Source organism: Balaenoptera musculus, chromosome 10 (genome assembly GCF_009873245.2).
Source record: "Balaenoptera musculus isolate JJ_BM4_2016_0621 chromosome 10, mBalMus1.pri.v3, whole genome shotgun sequence".
In the NCBI taxonomy this organism is placed as follows: domain Eukaryota; kingdom Metazoa; phylum Chordata; class Mammalia; order Artiodactyla; family Balaenopteridae; genus Balaenoptera; species Balaenoptera musculus.
The window spans coordinates 84,379,667-84,399,916 of NC_045794.1; the positions used below are offsets into that span (position 1 = coordinate 84,379,667).

At 39.6% G+C, this 20,250-nt stretch overlaps 1 protein-coding gene and 1 long non-coding RNA gene across 2 annotated transcripts in view; one reads left to right on the forward strand and one right to left on the reverse strand.

Moving 5' to 3' along the window:
• Positions 1-13,693, forward strand: part of MYBPC1 (myosin binding protein C1) — a 94,557-nt gene extending 80,864 nt beyond the window's left edge. Inside the window, 6 exon segments of the mRNA XM_036866505.1 lie at positions 1,689-1,828; positions 5,124-5,283; positions 6,168-6,304; positions 7,953-8,103; positions 8,106-8,136; positions 13,343-13,693. Of these exon segments, the coding sequence (XP_036722400.1) occupies positions 1,689-1,828; positions 5,124-5,283; positions 6,168-6,304; positions 7,953-8,103; positions 8,106-8,136; positions 13,343-13,445 (722 nt within the window). The 3' untranslated portion in view covers positions 13,446-13,693.
• LOC118902321 lies at positions 11,481-19,778 on the reverse strand. The gene is made up of 4 exons (XR_005021547.1): positions 19,719-19,778; positions 19,194-19,255; positions 18,906-18,991; positions 11,481-11,516 (listed from the first exon to the last, which is right to left on the reverse strand). It is a non-coding gene; the product is annotated as an uncharacterized LOC118902321 (long non-coding RNA).
• Positions 19,779-20,250: the final 472 nt, after the last annotated feature.

Consider the following 20,250-nt stretch of genomic DNA (forward strand, 5'->3'; position numbering starts at 1 on the left):
CACCCTCCCTATCCCACCCCTGTAGGTGGACACAAAGCACCGAGCTGATCTTCCTGTGTTCTGCGCTGGCTCTATTTTAATGGAAGCCCTTGTGGTTGGGTCTGGAAGAGCCTTGCCCTCTGAAACACGAGGAGGGACTTTTTTATTTTTCCTACTTTGCCATGTAGTTACTTTACCAGGTAGTTACAAGTCCCTGGCACGTCACTCACACGCTCAAAGTGTTCAATAAATAATAACTATTAGTATCCTACTTATTTTATTAGTCCCAGATTTATGTTTCTGCCATGACTGTAAAAATCTAGCCATTTACTGTTGGGGAGCAAGTGTTTGAAAAGCCAACGTGAACTTTGAAGACAAAGCAGACCTGGGGTGCAGGTGGGAAGTTGAACTGGGAGAAGACATCTGTCTGTAGGACAAGTTGGTGAAAACAGGAGATAGAAAGCTGTGGTTGTAGAGACTCGTTGTTGGTAATCGTAGAAAGGGCTCCACCCCCGGAGCCCATGAAGACTGCATGTTAAATGTTGCTTAAAAGAGAGAAAAACATGACCAGAAAGCACTCTGATGTTTATTCTTTTCAATCTGACATTTCAAATAGAAATAATTATAGTTGCCTTTTAAAACCTGAAAAATATTTCAGGGCAGAAAGGGTACTGCTTGCACTGCAAAGGATAACAGATGTGAAATTTCCCTGAAAACATTAAGAAGTGCTATGCAGATACGTAGTATGATTATTGTCCTTCCTTGCACCTCTATGCGTGATTTTTTTTTGAGGGGGGGCTCCCAATGAAGATTTAGTTTTCTTTTTTATTAATTAATTTTTCTTGAAGTATAGTTGATTTACAGTGTTGTGTTAGTTTCTGCTGTACAGCAAAGTGAATACCTATACATATATCCACTCCTTTTTAGATTCTATTCCCATATAGGTCATTACAGAGTATTGGGTAGAGTTCCCTGTGCTACACAGTAGGTTCTTATTAGTTATCTATTTTATATATAGTAGTGTTATATGTCAGTCCCAACCTTCCAATTTATCCCTCCCCCCAAGTTTTCGTTTGCTTGACTTTTGGCCTTTCTGAATGTTACTGCAATTTACTGGAAGGTCAGAGGTCACAGAAATTCATGGTGCAGAAAAATAAAGTGAAGAAAGACTTGATTTCTTCATTAATGCATTCTACTTCCATAAAATGGAAACACTGATAAATACAAATGAATCTTGGAGGGAGAGATGGCAGAGGAAATAAGTTTTCCTCACTCCCATTAAAGGTGCTTTTTGAGTGCAGCAGAGGACCTCTCTCACAGACTGTGGGCTTCAGGGCTCTCACCGAAAGCTGGCGCTACACAGCCCAGGTAGGCTCTATGATTTCAAGTCTAGCATCAGCTTACCTTTCCATTAAGCAGGGTAGCCTGTGACTCACTGCCAGTTAGTCGGCCCCTGGAGGGATGGTTAATGATGTTTGAAGTTTCATTTACATTTTCTTTTCAAAAATCCTTTTCTTTCCATGAGATGAAAGTCAAGGGTTTCCAGATAAGTTAGTAGGAGTGCATTGTACTTCTCCGGAGAAGAAGAATGCAAAAGAAACGTGGGTAGAAATACAAGAAGAAAAGGACATTTTTAAATATCCTCTTGTAACAAGGTCTAGGTTGGGGGGAAAGTGACCTCACAGTGATGCCATGAATTCATCCTACAGACCGTCCGGGTCCACCCCAAGTTGTGAAGATCAACGATGTCTGGGGAGAGAATGTTGCTCTATCATGGTTACCACCAAAGGATGATGGAAATACTGCCATTACAGGGTACACGATCCAGAAGGCCGACAAGAAGAGCATGGTAAGGTCTGGCTTTCTCTGGTTCAGCAGCAGCAAAATAACATTTCATCAGAAGTAAAGGGGGAAGCCTGAGGTCCTCTCTGGTGAGGAGCTCATGAGGGTCATGGAGAAGTGATGTGGCACAATGGGAAGGGTAAAGCCTTGGGAGCCACGAAGAGTTGGACTTGCATTTCCACTTAAAACCACATACACATGGACAGTCACTTAACCTCTTTGATCTCCATTTCCCTCATCTGTAAAATAAGGACACTGATGTTTACCTCGCTTGTTTATCAAGAGGCTAAAACAGGGACTCCCCTGGCGGTCCACTGGTTAAGACTCCATGCTTCCACTGCGGGGGGTGTGGGTTCGATCCCTGGTCAGGGAACTAAGATCCCACATGTCGCGCAGTGCGGCCAAAACAATATAAAGCAACTGGCAGAATGCTCAGTAGAATTCAATAAAGTTATTCGTTCAACAAATATTTACTCACTCTGGATTCTGACTCAGATCTGCACCCATGCAACTTCTTTCTCCTTGTAAAATGAATATTGGTAGCATGGACTGATGTCTTTAAAAAAAAAAAAAATTCCAGTTAGAAAAGAAAGATTCTAAAGGTAACAGCATATGCAAAGGTCCTGAGGAGGAAAAGCATTTAGAGTATTCAAGAAGCAACTCAGTTGGAGTACGAATTATTATTAGCTATGTTTTATAGATGAGGAAACAGAGGCTCAAAAGGCTAAATAACTTGCTGGAGATCACCAGATTTTAAATGTTAAAGTCGAGGTCTTTCTGAATCAGAATCCATCCACTACAACTACCATTGCTCTACCTGTAAGTCAATGAATGAATAAATGAATGTTTGGACACAGAATGGCTTGGAGCCACTATTCATTCTCATAGGAAGAGTAAAACATCATACCAAGTGATATTGATAGGAAGTCTGCAGGCATTTACACTACTAGATCTCAGTAAGAACTTAGGGTATAAGGTTACATTGGATTAATAGAAGGGGAGAGGGTTGGAAAGAACAGTCTAAGTAACCGGAATGGATTTCAAGCCTTGCCTTTCCATAAACTATTTCTAGCATGTCTTTCCCCCCACCCCTGGGTGGGTGTTACATGACAAAATAAGACTTGGCATTTAAAGAAACATGTTTCAGCCAAACCTGGACAGCTTGAGAGCTAGATCAATGGATGACTTTGCAGGGGAGGTATTGACCACCTTGGATTTCCTTAGCAATGAGGGATCTTCTTTGGACCTTGATCCATATACTGGCAGTGAATCCAGGGGTACCACACTGCCTGCAGGTGCCCCCCCATTCTTCCACCCCCACCACATTGCCAACACTTGTCTTCTCAGATATCTAGTCAAGTCCAGCTGAGCCAGGACTTTCCTGCTGCTTCGTGTGTCTGAGGTCTGCCTGCTGACAGGAGAGGAGCCCCAATCCCATCCCCTTGTGTTTCTGGTGCATTTCAGCAGGGACAGACCTACAGACCAGAAGACGCTCACTCTGCCCAGTGCACGTCCCCGGAGGTCGCCACACCACTGTCTCACTGTGGCTACAGATGCTGTTTTTCACTTAAATTCCTATAGTCCTTTATACCTTCCATAAACATTGTCTTCACGATGTATGCCAACACATTCATTTATTCACTCATTTACTATTTGTTGAGCACTGTTCTAGCTGGTGGATCAAAAACAAAAAGACAGCTCCGGCTCTTGGAGCACTCATAGTATAAGCAAGCAGAAAGACATAAAACCAAATGATAAAACAATATAATAAATGTTGGAATAAAGATTTGCATAACGTGCTTGGGAAATAAAGGAGGGCATAACTACAATTGTCTGGTGTCTTTAAAATATCCCAGATATAGAGATGATCATGGCCCCTAAAAGTTGCAAGGAAAATCGTTTTCCTTTCTGAAATTTTTTGTCAGCAAATGTATTTTCTCCATTAGTGGTACTAAACATATGTAGTACAATGTGGTTTTCTACTGGTGGCAAGATAAACTTTGAAACCACTATATTTCTTGACATGGTGAGGAAAAAGTAAAAAAAAAAAGAATAATATAGCTTTAGCTCATTCATTCATTCTTGTATTCAATGAACATTTGTTTTATGCATGCTATGTACTGTATACCAGGTGCTGTGATAAGGCACTGGAAATACAGGGGTGAGAAGAAAAGTCCATTTTTACCATCACTGTGTAGCCATTCCAGTGGGGGAGGTAGCAGATAAGCAAGTGAAATAGTAAGTATGTCATATATTTAAGGTAACAAGTGCTGTGAAGAAAACGTAGCCAGGTTAAGGTGAAAAAGTATGACCAAAGTGGAGTGGTGAGAGGGTAAACAGTAGAGGAAGTAATATCTGAGCAAAGAATTGAAAGAACCTACGGTAATAAAGTTAGGCAAGTTGATTGGGTGATATTAATTGTTGTGATTTAGCATCATCTCTCCCTCAGAATAGATAAGTTGGCATGAAAATTCTATAATTATATTTTGTTATACAAAAGATAAATAGACAGGCAGGTAGGTAGGTAGATAGATAGATGACAGACACCGCACAGTAATGAAGAAAATATAAAGATAGTAGTTGACATTGTCCATGGAAATAATCAATAACCAATTTACTATAAGAATAGAGGAGAGGACTGTAGCCTGGGAGACAGCCTCTCAGACAGCTCTGAGGAACTGCTTCACAGAAGCAGAGTTTTCAACCGTGTCTGAACAAAGAACCTCAGATATGACAGGGATACATTCCTTCAAGGTTTCCAAAAGAGACAGTTCAGCACATACACAGCAAGTCATCATGACCTTGGTGCCTGGGAAGGGAGCTTTATCACGGAAGGAGTACTAACATTGATGTCCCAGGAGAGGAGGCATTTATCTGGGTCTTGAAAAGAGACCTTCTTCACTTCTGGACAGTGCATGCTTTTCTTTAAATGGTTAAAGCAGATGTACAATGTATGTTTATTAGACCCCAAAACAGGCTGTTCTAGTTAGCATGAAGTTTAAGTTAAACCACATATAAGCCAGAATGACTTCTTCATACCTCAATATATGAAAATTTCTTCCATCCACATCTAGGGTAAACGAATCTAATGTGTAAATGAAGATTAAATTACGTAGTCAAGTGTAAATCAATTGTAAAGCGTTAAACAAATTAAATATACATTTCTGTTACCCTCAATATAAAAATTAGTGCTTTTTTTCCCTCTTAGTTAACGCAACATCCCTGTTATTTATTCTAATCAACAGATGAAATAGCTGTGTATTTTTAAGTGATTTTCCTCAAATTATTTTTTTTTTTTTCAGGAGTGGTTCACTGTCATTGAGCATTATCACCGAACCAGTGCCACCATTACTGAACTGGTTATCGGAAACGAGTATTACTTCCGGGTCTTTGCTGAAAACATGTGCGGCCTCAGTGAGGATGTAACAATGACAAAAGAGAGTGCCGTGATTGCCAAGGATGGTGAGTTGGAAGCGGGCTGGACATCTGGGAACCTTGATTTTCAGTGATGAGACAGAAAGAAAACGATGTGGTGAAAGGGAATAAGAATATCATAAACGCACATTTAAAATTACGGTAAGGAGATGCAGCCACAGGCCAGGGAATGCTGGCAGCCGCCAGAAGCTGGAAGAGGCAAGGAACAGATTCCCTGCTACAATCTCCAGGGGCAGCGTGGCCCTGCCAGCACCGTGATTTTGTATTTCTGGCCTCAAGAACTGTGAAAGAATAAATTTCTGTTGTTGTAAGAAATAAAAAATAATAAATAAATAAATAAAATTATGGTAAGAATGTCCAACCAAAATGTTAATCTTCCAAGTAAAATGTTTTCAGGAAAATTATATTATGATTGCATTTTTTAACGTACAAGCTTTCATTCATGGCAACATCTGGGTAGTGGGTCTCTCAATGGCTAAAATCACAAGGGTAGGAAAAAGTCACCATGTACTTTTAGAGCTTGGGTTACTTTTATTCTTGGACACCTTCAAGGATGCTACACATGAGATCCACTTTTCAATGAAAGGAGAAGTTGGATTCCACCCCTGTCATTTCATTTCCTCATAAACCACGTCCTTCCGGCCCTTCCTCGTTACTTTCACGTTAAAGCACATTGTTGAGCAAAACACCCAGACACTGAATTCTTCCCAATATTTATGTCAGTTCCAGATGACCCCTCTGGCTTTCTTTCTTGTGTGTGATGGGCTGTACATTGGTATCCTTCTGAATGAATGCCCTGTGGCCTTCACACATGTTTTTCTAAGCTCAGGGAAGTTTTCAACGTGAGTCAAGTATGCTAAGAGTAATATATTCTCAGGCCAATTTGTATATCTCTAATGCTTGTTTTTAAGGTAAAATCTACAAAAATCCAGTGTATGAAGACTTTAATTTCACAGAGGCACCCATGTTTACTCAGCCATTGGTCAACACCTACGCCATAGCTGGTTACAATGCCACCCTGAACTGCAGTGTGAGAGGAAATCCTAAGGTACCATGTTTTTGGGTTTTTTTTTAATCATATTAATTAAATTTAAAAATTAATCCCAAACTCCCTCTTTTATATTCGCTATGTTATAATTATAAGTAGTAATATAAACTGACCTTCCAACTGCTATTTGTGTCTTTTTATGGGATAGGGAGGGGGGATACAGGGTGGTGGTATTGGTGGATAATTAAGGACACTATTTAAATGTAGAAAAAATATTTATATTTCTTTACGAACTAAGGGATACTTTCTAAGGAAAAACCAAACCACTTATTTTTAAAAGAACTGAGAGATCAAGAGATGGAAGTAATATTGTGTCACCTGAAAAATTAGATGGTGATACTGATTTATCAAGCTTTCTGTAATAGCGTAAAGCAAATAGTTGTACTATAATGCAAGGCAGAATACGAATGTACAGTGATAAGGGTACAGAGTACCAGGAAGGGAGAGATCGCATCTGACTGAGGAGATTTAGAAAGGATTTCAGGTTTCATGTTGCTGGCATTTGAAAAGAACAGCAAATTAATGAATGTTGCCCGTAGAGCTATCTATCCCTGGGTGGCACTGAGAGAAAGTGCCCTAGAATTTGGAACAATTGTAGACAGTGATATTTTTCCTGCATATACCATGAGCAGAAATAGAGAAGTCAAAGGGAGAAGGCAGCCTGAGGGTGGGAGGAGATGCTGAATTCATGTTAATTGGAGGTGATGTTGGTAATTCAAGCGGGAATGACCAGGGAGCGAGGGAGCATCGCCCAGAGCTTGGGAGAAAGGCGAGGGCGGTGTGACTCTTGGTTTGGGTGACCCAAGCATGGGGACACTACATCCCACCCCTTGGAGCCAAGGCTCCAGAAAGGAATATCAAATGAAAGAGAGTAGTGAAGCAAAATGTCAAGGAGCAAGGTGTGAGCCTCAGGAAATACTCCCATTTGAAAGGCGGAAGGAGGAAGAGGACGGTGTGAAGGACACTGAGAAGTGCTGTCTCTTGGGTCTGAGCAAACAAATCATAAGAGGTAGAGGAGAGAGTGTGGAGGGTGTGCATTTACAGAAGAAGGAGAAGAAGACAATATGAAAAGAAATGGCAAGTCAGTGGTATCGACTGTAGTTCAGAAGTCAAGCAGAATGGAGTAGCCTTCCTGGGCGATTGATCTGGGATTATCTGTTTGGAGTAGATCCATCCATTGCCACCAGGTGTGAAAACAGATGTCAGAAGAGAGATTAAATGGTGAGGAGGCATAAGCAGCCCTAAAGAATTAGAAAAGCATATCAGGGAAAGGAAGTAGAGAAAATTGGCTGGTGATGACACCTTACAGGGATTCTTTGAAAAACACTGAGCAATATACACTCTCCAGGATGAGTTAACCTCATGGACCTGTAGATCAAATTTAAATGTAACTGAATCTTTGGGAAGATTGCCCCAGGGCTGTCCTCTGAACAAATCTGGCTGGCTTCTTCAGAACTGCTCATTCGCTTTCTTGCCAAGCATTAAGTAGAATTTAATTTGAGAGGAACTGTTCTCAAGTTGATGTGGATTCTTCTTAGATGTAGTATTTTCTTTCTAAGCCATGCTTTAAAATTCTGTCACTGGCTTTGATGGTCTATTATTAGGCTAAGTACAGATATGTTTTGACCAAATTTGCTTCCATCTTCAGCCCAAAATTACCTGGATGAAAAACAAAGTTGCTATTGTGGATGACCCAAGATACAGGATGTTCAGCAACCAGGGGGGTCTGTACTCTGAGATTCGAAAGCCCAGCCCCTATGACGGAGGCACCTACAGCTGCAAAGCAGTCAATGACCTTGGGCAGTGGAGATTGACTGCAAACTGGAGGTGAAAAGGTATGACATCCCAGATCTGTGTAGGCTGGAACATGAAAGAAAAATCATTTAATTATTGTCCTTACTGCAAATCCAAATTATTGTCAACATTTTTCTGGGGGAGGGGAGGAAGGGGGGGAGAAGATTTGGGGAGAGAAGACATTTTTACATTCTGAACTCACTCTTATTTGTGATGGCTACTTGATTTTTTAAGTTGACTTACTTTCATCTCTTGCAATTCTTGTTAACTAAAGCACTATTAATTTCAATGAATTGTGGTATATACACAGCATGGTAACAATGAATCAAGTCAAAGGGGTATTACTTTGGTGATGTAGTCCATCTTAGATAAATAGAAGCCTCATGTAAAAACTCATCTAACGAAACTGCAGTTGAGGAATTTAACTATTTTTAATTCGTTTACTATTTTTGCGAAACTTTCTATGTATATATAAATTGCTAATTTAGTACTTAATATTACACATGTAGAATTCAGCATACACATATTATAACTGTTCCTTTTAAAATCTCACTAGAGAATTTCCATTTGTAGGTATGCATTCATTTATACTAGTTTTCAGAAGTGTTGCAACTAATGTAACCAAGAAAACACATAAAGATTTATGTGGTAGAAAGTCTCAGTGTAATTGTCCTCTTAATCAATTTTCATATTAATTGAGTATAATTTTTATCCTGAAGTTTTTTTCTTGACAATCAATACCTACTTTGGGATATGATGAAAACTCTTACAGCTGTCAGAGTCACCGTTAGGAGATAAGGAGTGACATGATCCTAATGTCTTTTCTCTCATTCTTATTGCATTATTTTGCCATTTTGTGATAACCAAAGTCTTTACTTTTCCTACCTCTCTATAATGAAGAAATTATAATCTAAAAGTCAGATATAACTTTATAAATATCTATTTTAGAAAAAGGTAGTAAATGCTTAGGGTATTTATATAAACAATAACAAACAACAAAAGAGTTTTTAAGTCCTAATCTAGTGTAAATATAGTAGAGAAACTTCTCGAAAAAAGTTTTTCCTTCTGTAACTTTAAAAAACCAGTAGTTTCTCTGTTATGATTTTTGTCCATCCTCAGATAATACAGGATAGTAGATTCACAATTGAAAGAAAGAAAATTTGTAAATTTTTTCCTCTTAAATGTAAAGCATATAATATTCTTAGAAAATTTCAAACTTTACTATTGAGATAGTGGATACAAATTTAAATGTTGTTCTTTTAGCTATTTATTAGTTTTTTTTTATTTTTCGGCTGTGCCACGCGGCACGTGGGATCCTAGTTCCCCGACCAGGGAACGAACCCCGTGCCCCTGCATTGGAAGCATGGAGTCTTAACCATTGCACTGCCAGGGAAGTCCTACTTATTAGCTTTAAATGCAGATTAAGGTCATAGTTGCAAACACATCTGGTTTCTAAACTCCTTATTAGTTCCAAGGTATTGTTGGTACTTATGTTCAACACCCAAAAACAAGAACCCAAAAATCAAAAACCCGATACCACTTCTGCATGCTTTGAAAATAACTGAGTGTTGCTAATGATATAAAATGATGGTTTCAAAATGGTTCAACATTTGGGGTCCTCCATAAGTGAATAATGTTATGCATATAAATGCTATATTCTTTATAGTAATTATATAGTAATTGAATTTAATAACATAAATAATGTATTCTAGTATATAAATTCATAATAAGGTATCAACTGTGATATATTAGTAAAAGCTTTTGGTCCTAAAAGTAAAGCCAAGATTATTTATCATCAGATTGTTATCTGATAATAGGTGACTTGAATCAAGTTAAGCTGTGAAAAAAAAAAATGGTAAGACTGTCAACCGAGAATAAATAAATACTGGTGCAAATATTCTAATTCTGCAGTGATATATCAAGGAGTAAATTCCCCTGGACAACCAGTCTTCCTGGCGGGGCAGCAACAGGTTTTATAAGTTCATATCCCACTGGATATTTCTTCTTTCCGTTCCATTCCTCTTACATGAAATCGCACTTTGCATGTAAAGCTTGTCTTTCTCATTTGCTTTTAATTATATTTCTTAGCAGCTCATGGCATACAGTGGTTATGCCATGAACAAGGAAGGCAAAATTATTCAAGGATATTAGGTAATATAGGAATAAGTGTTGTCAGAAAACTAAGGACCGTACCACAGGTTTCCATAAATAAAGCCAGAAAGCCACATTTGAAGATGACCTCATTTTAGATATAATATTACCAAAATTTGGGAATCATTTGGCATTTCTTTAATATTTTCAAGTGTAGAGAGAGATGTTCTTCCTTTAAGATAGCTTCCAGTGTGGGTTCGTTAGATTCATGTTGAAGTTCAGAAAATTGAACATTTTTCCATCGCTAAGTTGTAGAAAAATTGTTCTGGGCATTTTTTTTTTTTTTTTTAAAAGCTAGTCTTTTTTTTTTTTATTTATTTATGGCTGTGTTGGGTCTTCGTTTCTGTGCGAGGGCTTTCTCTAGTTGCGGCAAGCGGGGGCCACTCTTCATCGCAGTGCGCGGGCCTCTCACTGTTCGGCCTCTCTTGTTGCAGAGCACAGGCTCCAGATGCGCAGGCTCAGTAATTGTGGCTCACGGGCCCAGTTGCTCCGCGGCATGTGGGATCTTCCCAGACCAGGGCTCGAACCCGTATCCCCTGCATTGGCAGGCAGATTCTCAACCACTGCGCCACCAGGGAAGCCCGTTCTGGGCATTTTTGATGGGGAGAGGACACAGATAAAAACTATTTGGACTATTTGGATCCAATATTTGGAAACTTTCATATTTAAGATTTTCCAATGAAAAATTCTCTAGTAGAATGGCTGTAACCCATCTATCTGTTGAACATTTTGGATAATTTCATGGGACCAAGATTATTTCATATATTCATGAACTTAAAAGGAAAAAAATTCTAGGCCCCATTACTAAATGTATTAAGTGATAAATGAGTCCTACAGTATATGTATGATTGACCCCCTATTTGGAAGAGCGAATTAAGAAGTTCTTTGGGGCTGGGTGAACAACCTGATGTAAACTCTAATGACATAGACCCATGCCTGAGTTTACAGTGTTTGCTCTCTGAATTCCTAGAGATAATGTCAACTTCGAAAGAGGAAAGAATTAGGACTCTTTATTTTTTTTTTAAAAAAAATTTATTTATTTATTTATTTATGGCTGTGTTGGGTCTTCGTTTCTGTGCGAGGGCTTTCTCTAGTTGTGGCAAGCGGGGACCACTCTTCATCGCAGTGCGCGAGCCTCTCACTATCGCGGCCTCTCTTGTTGCGGAGCACAAGCTCCAGACGCACAGGCTCAGTAGTTGTGGCTCACGGGCCCAGTTGCTCCACAGCATGTGGGATCTTCCCAGATCAGGGCTCGAACCCGTGTCCCCTGCATTAGCAGGCAGATTCTTAACCACTGCGCCACCAGGGAAGCCCCCAGGACTCTTTCTTTAAAAGTTTTGTAGATTGCACGTATAGTCACTTTCTAGCCTGTTTTTTTAAGCCTTGCATTTATTTAGATCAGTCATATATAGTCAGTTCAGAATACAATATTCTAGAATAGTCTAATTTCTATATCCACTTGATAATTTTGCCTTTTAGAATTTCAACATATATATATGTATACTAATGCTTTGTTGATTGTCCATGTTTTTCTGTTGTTGAAAAACACAATATATATATGTTGTAGGGGGGTTTCTTTAGCTAATGGTTTGGAAACTGTTACCATAATTATTCACTTTACAGTCGAATTGGCTTTGCCACCTGTTCAGGCAAAGTGGTTGTGCATATTAATAAATGTTTTACCTATTAATGATCCTTTTGAAGTGACTGGATCCCAGCCCTTCATTCCGTGCGCTTCTATTTTCCTGTACTTTTCACCTGACTAAGGATTAATGAAATCACCTCATCATAATCGTGACCATAATTTCATCCAACAAGTACTCAACTTTGGTTTTAGCACTTTATTAATGCTTACAACATGTCTCTCTCTCTCTCTCTCTCTCTCTTTCTCTCTCTCTTTTCCTTAGTTGTAGCACAGTAAGGATTTTTGAATGTATATTATCATCTAAGGTAAGCTTTCATATGGTTTTGGCATATGAAGCTTATGACTGTCATAAGCCATACAAAGCCTGTGGAGTATGGCATGATTTTCATTACGTAACCCAATGAAAATAGACTATTTAAACTCCCTAACATTGTAGTTTTAATGTGTATTTCAGTATCTTGACATTAACAGCTAGTACTTATTCATCACAACAATCTTCTGTTGACATGAAGCAAGTTGTTGAATGCAGTAGAGCATGAATTAAAGCATTTAATGTAGATGAAAATGAGTGATACCCAAGCATTCTGAACTCTTTGCATCAAGGAATGGACATGTACATAAGTGGCATCATTTCTACCAATATGTGACTTTTTTTAAAAAAAAAAAAGGAGAATGACTTTCCCAAATTGCATTGAAGAAGTTTTAAGAATGTTCAAATGGCATGCTGTTTTTGTCTGGACGTGAATTTATTAGCAAGTAGTAAAACACTTCTCTAAAGGACCATTTTTATGGTTTCATGGGTTCTCTCGTGAAGGGTACTTTTATTTTTTAAATATAATTCAGAACCATGGAGGGTAAGTATGAAATATTAGTAGGTGTTTCTCTCACCTTCAGAAGGTATTGGACAGGTTTTCCTATTTTTAACAAAATATTTCCAATTTTTGCACTTTTGACAGTGTATGAATAGCCAAAGTTAAAGGAGTAGTTCCTTTTTTCTTCTCCCATGTGCTTGAATGGGAACTCTTTGTGCTTAATTGAAAGGAAACATTAACAAACTGGAAACAGTTCTTCCCACTGATTTGTAACATGATTTGCATTTTATTCTGCCATTCAATCAGAACACTTAAATCATCTATAGAGGAACCTCAAAACCTCAAAAAGAGCGATAAAACACTCTCCAACTATGAGGAATTTAAGAACGGATAGTAGTAGGGAACAAAAAACTGCTATGGTCTGCAGGGAACTTGCTTTTCCTTCTAGATGCCAAGTGTTTTAGATTCTAAATGTTGCTAAACCCAGGAGAAGATTTCCAAGTAGGGACTGAATGAATCTTTGTACGAACTGGAACATAATAGTCACATTTCCAGGTAGCTAGTCAAGAAGTCTTGTTTCAGGGATTTTTCACGTGTAGACGGTTTTGACTTTGCCTTTTCCTTCTCGTCCTTTCTAGGTGGTCTTTCCTTCTGCAGGCTCCTCTTGCAAGGTGTGCCTCCTAACGTAATTGATTCCTATTTGCGACACTTGCACTCAAGCAATCCTGAGGAATACTAAGGGCCTGGGCACTGCCTCTCTGCTCACCACTGCTTTGAAATCGGGTTGCAATGAGAAAGCGTTTTCTGTTTTGCTACCAGGCTCCCAAGTGTGGTTGTTTTCTTTCCTCCTGATGTTGAAGAAAAAAAAAAAGATGTTTGCACAGATTGCTTAATTAAAAATTGCAAACAAAATCTCATTTGAAGTTAGCATTTTGGTCATTGTTGTCTGTGCTTGGTCACTGTACTTTCCAAAAAAAGCAAGCTCTAGAATAAGCAAAAGCATTTATTTTAATTTAAAATAGTAAGCTCTAAATGCTTTGTTTTCCCCTAGAGTAAAAAAACAGTACAATACACCGTAATAGAATCTTGAAAACCCATCTTTCTTTTGATCTAAGAGATTTTTCTAAGCAAAGAAGAGTTGTTTATTTCATACAACCCTACTTAACACCAGGGGATCTGTGCCCTTTTTCCCATTTAAAGTCATTACAAGACTTTTTAAAGTCTTTCAGACAAGTTTTCTCAACAGAAGGGAAAATGTATTCAATGAATGGTACAATAAATCTGAAGTGTTTATGATGAAATGACACAGTATTCGTTTATGTGTTTCGGGTTGCATGATCAGACAGAACGGAGGACGAAGGCTGGGAGCCAAGATGCTACCGAACTCAGGCCTGACCCAAATCATGTCTCTGGCATAGCATCCTGGCCAGATCCACCAGAGTTCCTGCCAAAACAGCTAGTCACAGTGATGGAGAGCTGTTGCAGACTACAGAGCAGTTACAGATTTAGAGTTTGCTGATGGCCTCCATTCAAACTGATGAAAACCTTTCCCAAAATCTAGAAACTGAGAAACCTTCGTACAAGCCTGTAATCTTTTCAGCAGCATCCTTCACTCTTCCTGATGTTACAGAGAAAGTTTCCGTTAGGGAAGTGGAGTAGAAGGGGGAGTAAAGTACCATACCATTATTGTTTTCTCCCTTGCCTCCCTCCCTTTTGTTCTTTTGGCCTTTTGTTCTAGGAGCTAAATATATCCTGACCTACAGGGAGACCCACAGCGTCCTGGGACAGCATCTTAAAGTTTCTGCTCTGCTTTCTTTCCGGATCAGAGCTGGGAAGATGTGATGATAGGAACCTGGGTGGTAGTTGTGAGGCTCATAAAGGGAAGGAGTGGATGATCCAGGTAGTTGCAGTACTTTTGGGAAAAGCAAGGGAAAACTTGAGTTCTTGTCCAAACTCTGGTGGCTGCCTCTTTTTCTGTTTTGTTTGGTTGGTGATCTTGCCTTATGTCTGTTAAGAATATTGGCTATCACCCCATGTTCTCAATTACCTTCAAAATAATAATGTGTGCAATTCCTATGTAAATACCCATGTTAATCAGGAAACCTATTTACACATTATTGGCTAAGATATTTTACATAAGAGAAATCTGGCTAATCTGTAAAGATGTGAAGACCATACCTCCATGTGCAAACCAAACAAACAAGAGCGTGGCCAAACTTGTCGGCGTGGTCCCCACAGCCCGCTGCAGGGTCAGGGCCTCAGTGCAGCTTCTGGACTGGTTGCTTAACTCAGATACTCATTGACCTGTTTTGCCAAGTCATGGTCAAGTTTGTTATGCCTTTTATAAACATTGCCTAAATGCAACTATAGAGCATTTTTACAAAATATTGTTTCCCCAGTCATGACTTATCCACTCTAACTGTATTGTATGCTAGGTAATGTTATTTTTCTACACATGATGTCTCCTCATATTAAGGGTACTTACTGTAAAGTTCCCATGAGGAAGAAAACATCTATTTTGAAACAAAGCAAAGAACAAAAAATATCAGAAGCTGTCATTGCTATTAGCTTTCCTATAATTTTGTTCTAATTTTGTTTAAATTTTGTTCTATTAAAGAAAAACATTATATCACAGGATTTACCAAAAATTCTTTTGGGGAGCTAAACATATAACATTAAAAATTTTTAAAGCATTACACTATTTACTCACTTTAAAAGAAAGCTTAATGAATGTTTTCATGTAGGTTAATATAGAAGTAGAAAAAAACCCTACTAGTTCCAAGAAACATTGGAATAAGGCAATACATCCTTAACCACTCACTTTTATTTTTATTTTTAAAAATTTTATTGGAGTATAGTTGATTTACAATGCTGTGTTAGTTTCAGGTGTACAGCAAAGTGATTCAGTTATACATATACATATATTCATTCTTTTTCAGATTCTTTTCTCATATAGGTTATCACAGAATATTGAGTAGAATTTCCTGTGCTATTCAGTAGGTCCTTGCTGGTTATCTATCTTACATATAGTAGTGTGTGTATGTTAATCCTGAACTCCTGATGTTTCCCCTTTGGTAACCATAAGTTTGGTTTTGATATCTGTTAAGTCTGTTTCTGTTTTGTAAATAAGTTCATTTGTATCATTTTTAAAAAATTAGATTCCACATATGAGTGATACCATATGTTACTTGTCTTTCTCTGTCTGACTTACTTCACTTAGTATGATCATCTCTAGGTCCATCCATGTTGCTGCAAATGGCATTATTTCATTCTTTTTTATGGCTGAGTAATATTCCATTGTATATATGTACCACATCTTCTGTATCCATTCATTTGTCAATGGACATTTAGGTTACTTCCATGTCTTAGGTATTGCAGATAGTGCTGCAATGAACATTGGGGTGCATGTATCCTTTCAAACCACGGTTTTCTCCAGATATGTGCTCAGGAGTGGGATTGCTGGATCATATGGTAGTTCTATTTTTAGTTTTTAAAGGAACCTCCATACTGTTCTCCATAGTGGTTGGACCAATTTACATTCCTACCAACAGTGTAGGAGGGTTCCCAGGGTTCCCTTTTCTCCACACCTTCTCCAGCATTTATTGTTTATAGACTTTTTGATGATAGCCATTCTGACTGGTATAGGGTGATACTTCCTTGTAGTTTGGATTTGCATTTCTCTGATAATTAGTGATGTTGAGCATCATTTCATGTGCTTTTTGGACATCTGTCTTCTTTGGAGAAATGTCTATTTAGATCTTCTGCCCATTTTTTGATTGGGTTGTTTGTTTGTTGATATTGAGATGCATAAGCTGTTTGTATATTTTGGAGATTAATCCCTCGTTTGTCACTTCATTTGCGAATATTTTCTCCCATTCTGTGCGTTGTCTTTCATTTTGTTTATGGTTTCCTTTACTGTGCAGAAGCTTTTAAGTTTAATTAGGTCCCATTTGTTTATTTTTGTTTTTAATTTCATAACTCCAGGAGGTGGGTCAAGGATGATATTACTGCCATTTATGTCAAAGAGTGTTCTGCCTATGTTTTCCTCTAAGAATTTTATGGTGTCTGGCCTTACATTTAGGTCTTTGATCCATTTTGAGTTTATTTTTATGTGTGGTGTTAGAGAATGTTCTAATTTCATTCTTGTACATGAAGCTGTCCGGTTTTCCCAGCACCACTTATTGAAGAGACTGTCTTTTCTCCATTGTATCTTCTTGCCTCCTTTGTCATAGATTAATTGACCATAGGTGCATGGGTTTATTTCTGGGCTTTCTATCCTGTTCCATTGATCTATATTTCTGTTTTTGTGCCAGTACCATACTGCTTAACCACTCATTTTTAAATTGATTTCTGAAACATTCTATTCAACTCAACAAATGAGTTCTTGAATGTCTGATGTGTGCATGGCACTGTGATGGATTCAGCTAGGAACTCAGTGAGAAATAAGCCACTTCCTGCCTTCAAGAAATTGATAATATACGAGACTACCACCCAAAGGGAAGCACATAAACAGAGCATGCTGCAGGCGTAAGAGAACGCCATAAGGATTCAGAACTCGGATCATGTGGTTTATGTATTTGTTATTATCAATGCATGTATCACACTAGGTTGGAGTACAGGACATGCCACATGATTTTATTTTTCTAAATCAAATTAACTATGACTCTGAGCTCCCCACTAGCCAGAGAGATTGAGAAATTCTCTCTGTCCTCCTTCTGGGTCCTATCTCAGGCCCTGGGTCAACTGGAATCTTTCTTGGTGCCTAGAAAATGGAGAGAAGGAAAGGCCTCTGGTCTTCAGGCTATACTGGTGACTGCAGGATGCCTATGGTCCAACCCAGTAGAGTCCAGCCAAAGACAAGTGACTCTGAAACTTCCTTGACAAGTGTGGACCTGGGGTCTTTCAACCTCCAAGGCCAGAGCTTGGCTATTTACCTGCTACTTTTTTTTTTTTTTTTTTTTGGCCACGCCGCACAGTTTGTGGGACCTTAGTTCCCCAACCAGGGATCGAACCCAGGCCCCGTGGCAGTGAAAGCACCAAGTCCTAACCACTGGACCGCCAGAGAATTCCCTTTATCGGCTACATTTAAACATGTTCTTTGTGGGGAGACTGGACAGTTTTACCACTTAGTATTAGCCTTGGACCTGGGCAAGAGGGACCTCTATATTTTCCAGAGCCTCACTCTGGCCCTCCTCTAGCCACATCTCCCTCCACAAATTAGGGAGGCCATGGAACCAAGGGGATGTGCATACTTAGAACTCTTACAAACCCCCCTTTCTTGCAGACGGCACCCAAGTCCACTTTTAAAGATTTTGTGGGCCTTTTCCTTGAGTTCAAACCCCCAAGGAAGAACCAAGTGGCCAGAATATATACCCTGAGGCCCAATGGGTGGCCTAGAGGCACCTGTTTGTCAGGGAGTTGGGGTGTGGAGGATCTGACTGAGCTTGTGCATGAGGCAGGGCATCTGCCTGTGTACACCTGCGACCCCTCATGGTGCAGGAGGGAGCAGGGCGGAAAGCGCAGGGAGACCTGAGCCTCGGTGGGCCACAATATTTTGGCAAGTATCTCTGAAGACTTGGATAATTCTACATTCAAATCTAGCCTTCCAAGTCATGATGAGGGTATCCCCCCAAAAAACTGGAGGCTACAACTATTTTATTAACCATTGGTTAGCTTGATTTATAACTGCTAAACATTTATGTACGTGAGCTATAAAAACGAGGGGTCAGCCAGCCCCCAACCACCTCTGTTCCCTTTCCTGGGTCCCCTCCTCACTCTCCTTTACTAAGATCTCTCTCACCTCTCCACTATCACCACTTCTTCTCCCCTGACTCCAGGCCTGACCCTCCATCTCCTTCCTCACTTCAGTTCCTTTGAATGGAATTCTAGAAATACAAATTTGGCCTTCTTTTCCTAGGAGTAGTAGAATAAGGAATAAGAAAAGCAGACAGACTTCTCACCAGCTCCCCCTGTAATATTACTTGATTCTAAATTGAACTCTATCTTTATTTCCTTATTTTAGCTGGGTCACTAATTACCATCCTTGCACCAAAGATTTAGCTGATTGCTACATGTAGGTATTTATATAATCCTTTGTAATTAAACTTTGATAACTTAGAATGGACGAGAGAAACAAACGCACTAATGGAATGACCAATTCTCCTGGTTCGAAGGGCTGTCATCACCCTCTTAAACTCACCTGATGATCTCTCTCTGTCCCCAGATGCATTGGCTGGAGTAGCCTCTGGCCTAGATAAATATTTTTCTTCCATCTGGAGTTGATTGCTAGGGACAAAACACCAGGGAGGTGACAGGTCAGTTAAACACTCCCAGGGGGGTCACTCAGAGTGTGGCTTGGGGCACTGGCAGACTCACATCTTTAAAGGCAAAAACCTTGCACTCAAGTGGGTAATTGACCATAACATCTTCTTCTCCCAAGCGATAGCTTTAGAGAGAATGTCTCTGTTTTTCATAGATAAGCACTTACACAGCCATCCACAGGCAAGAGATTTCATCCTTCCAGCCTTCTCCTCTCACCTTCATCCTAGTCTTGGAGACCAAGAAAATTCATTAAAGATATTATACACTGGGCTTCCCTGGTGGCGCAGTGGTTGAGAATCTGCCTGCTAATGCAGGGGACACGGGTTCGAGCCCTGGTCTGGGAAGATCCCACATGCCGCGGAGCAGCTGGGCCCGTGAGCCACAACTACTGAGCCTGCGCGTCTGGAGCCTGTGCCCCGCAACGGGAGGGGCCGCGATAGTGAAAGGCCCGCGCACCGCGATGAAGAGTGGCCCCCACTTGCCGCAACTAGAGAAAGCCCTCGCACGAACCGAAGACCCAGCATAGCCAAAAATAAAAATAAATAAATAAATAAAATAAAAGTAGCTATAAAAAAATTTAAAAAAAAAAAAAAGATATTATACACTAATTTAAAAACCTTGGCTTAAAAATTTTTTTAAGTTAATGAAAAAAAGAAGAAGAAGAAAGAAAGAAAAAATAACTAGGCGTTACCAGCAACACTGTGGCAAAGAAAGGAGCCACTATTCAGAGTTTGTAATGCATCCCTCTTGGACAACTGGGGTGAGGAGTAATTGGAAGGGAGCCACATTTCAAAATAAACCAAGGCTGATTTGAAGTCATGTGGTCATTTGGAAGATTCCAAGCACTAGAGAGCCAAATGATGTATCCCCTGCAAGCTATGGGATAAAGTGCCATTGGGTGGGTTATCCCAGCCTCATTCCTGAGTGTCCAAGTGGGCTCACTGTAAACTCAGTTCTCATTCCTGCCCTGGGCAGTACCACTGAGCTGGAGGCAGGTAGGGTAATAGTGGAGGTTGCCAAGAAGGGACAGGGCCTCTATATGTGGTGTTATTTTTATGTGCTTCTTAATAGCTCCTAGCTAAGGCTCAAGAAACATTATCTTGCAATAGAAGCGGGAGTTCATCGGTGAGACAAGTTGTTTCCTGGGTCTTCCCATGACTGTCAAGCCTTCATAGTGGCCAGCATGGACTTTGACCCAAAGTCTGCCTGTAGTAACTCCACTC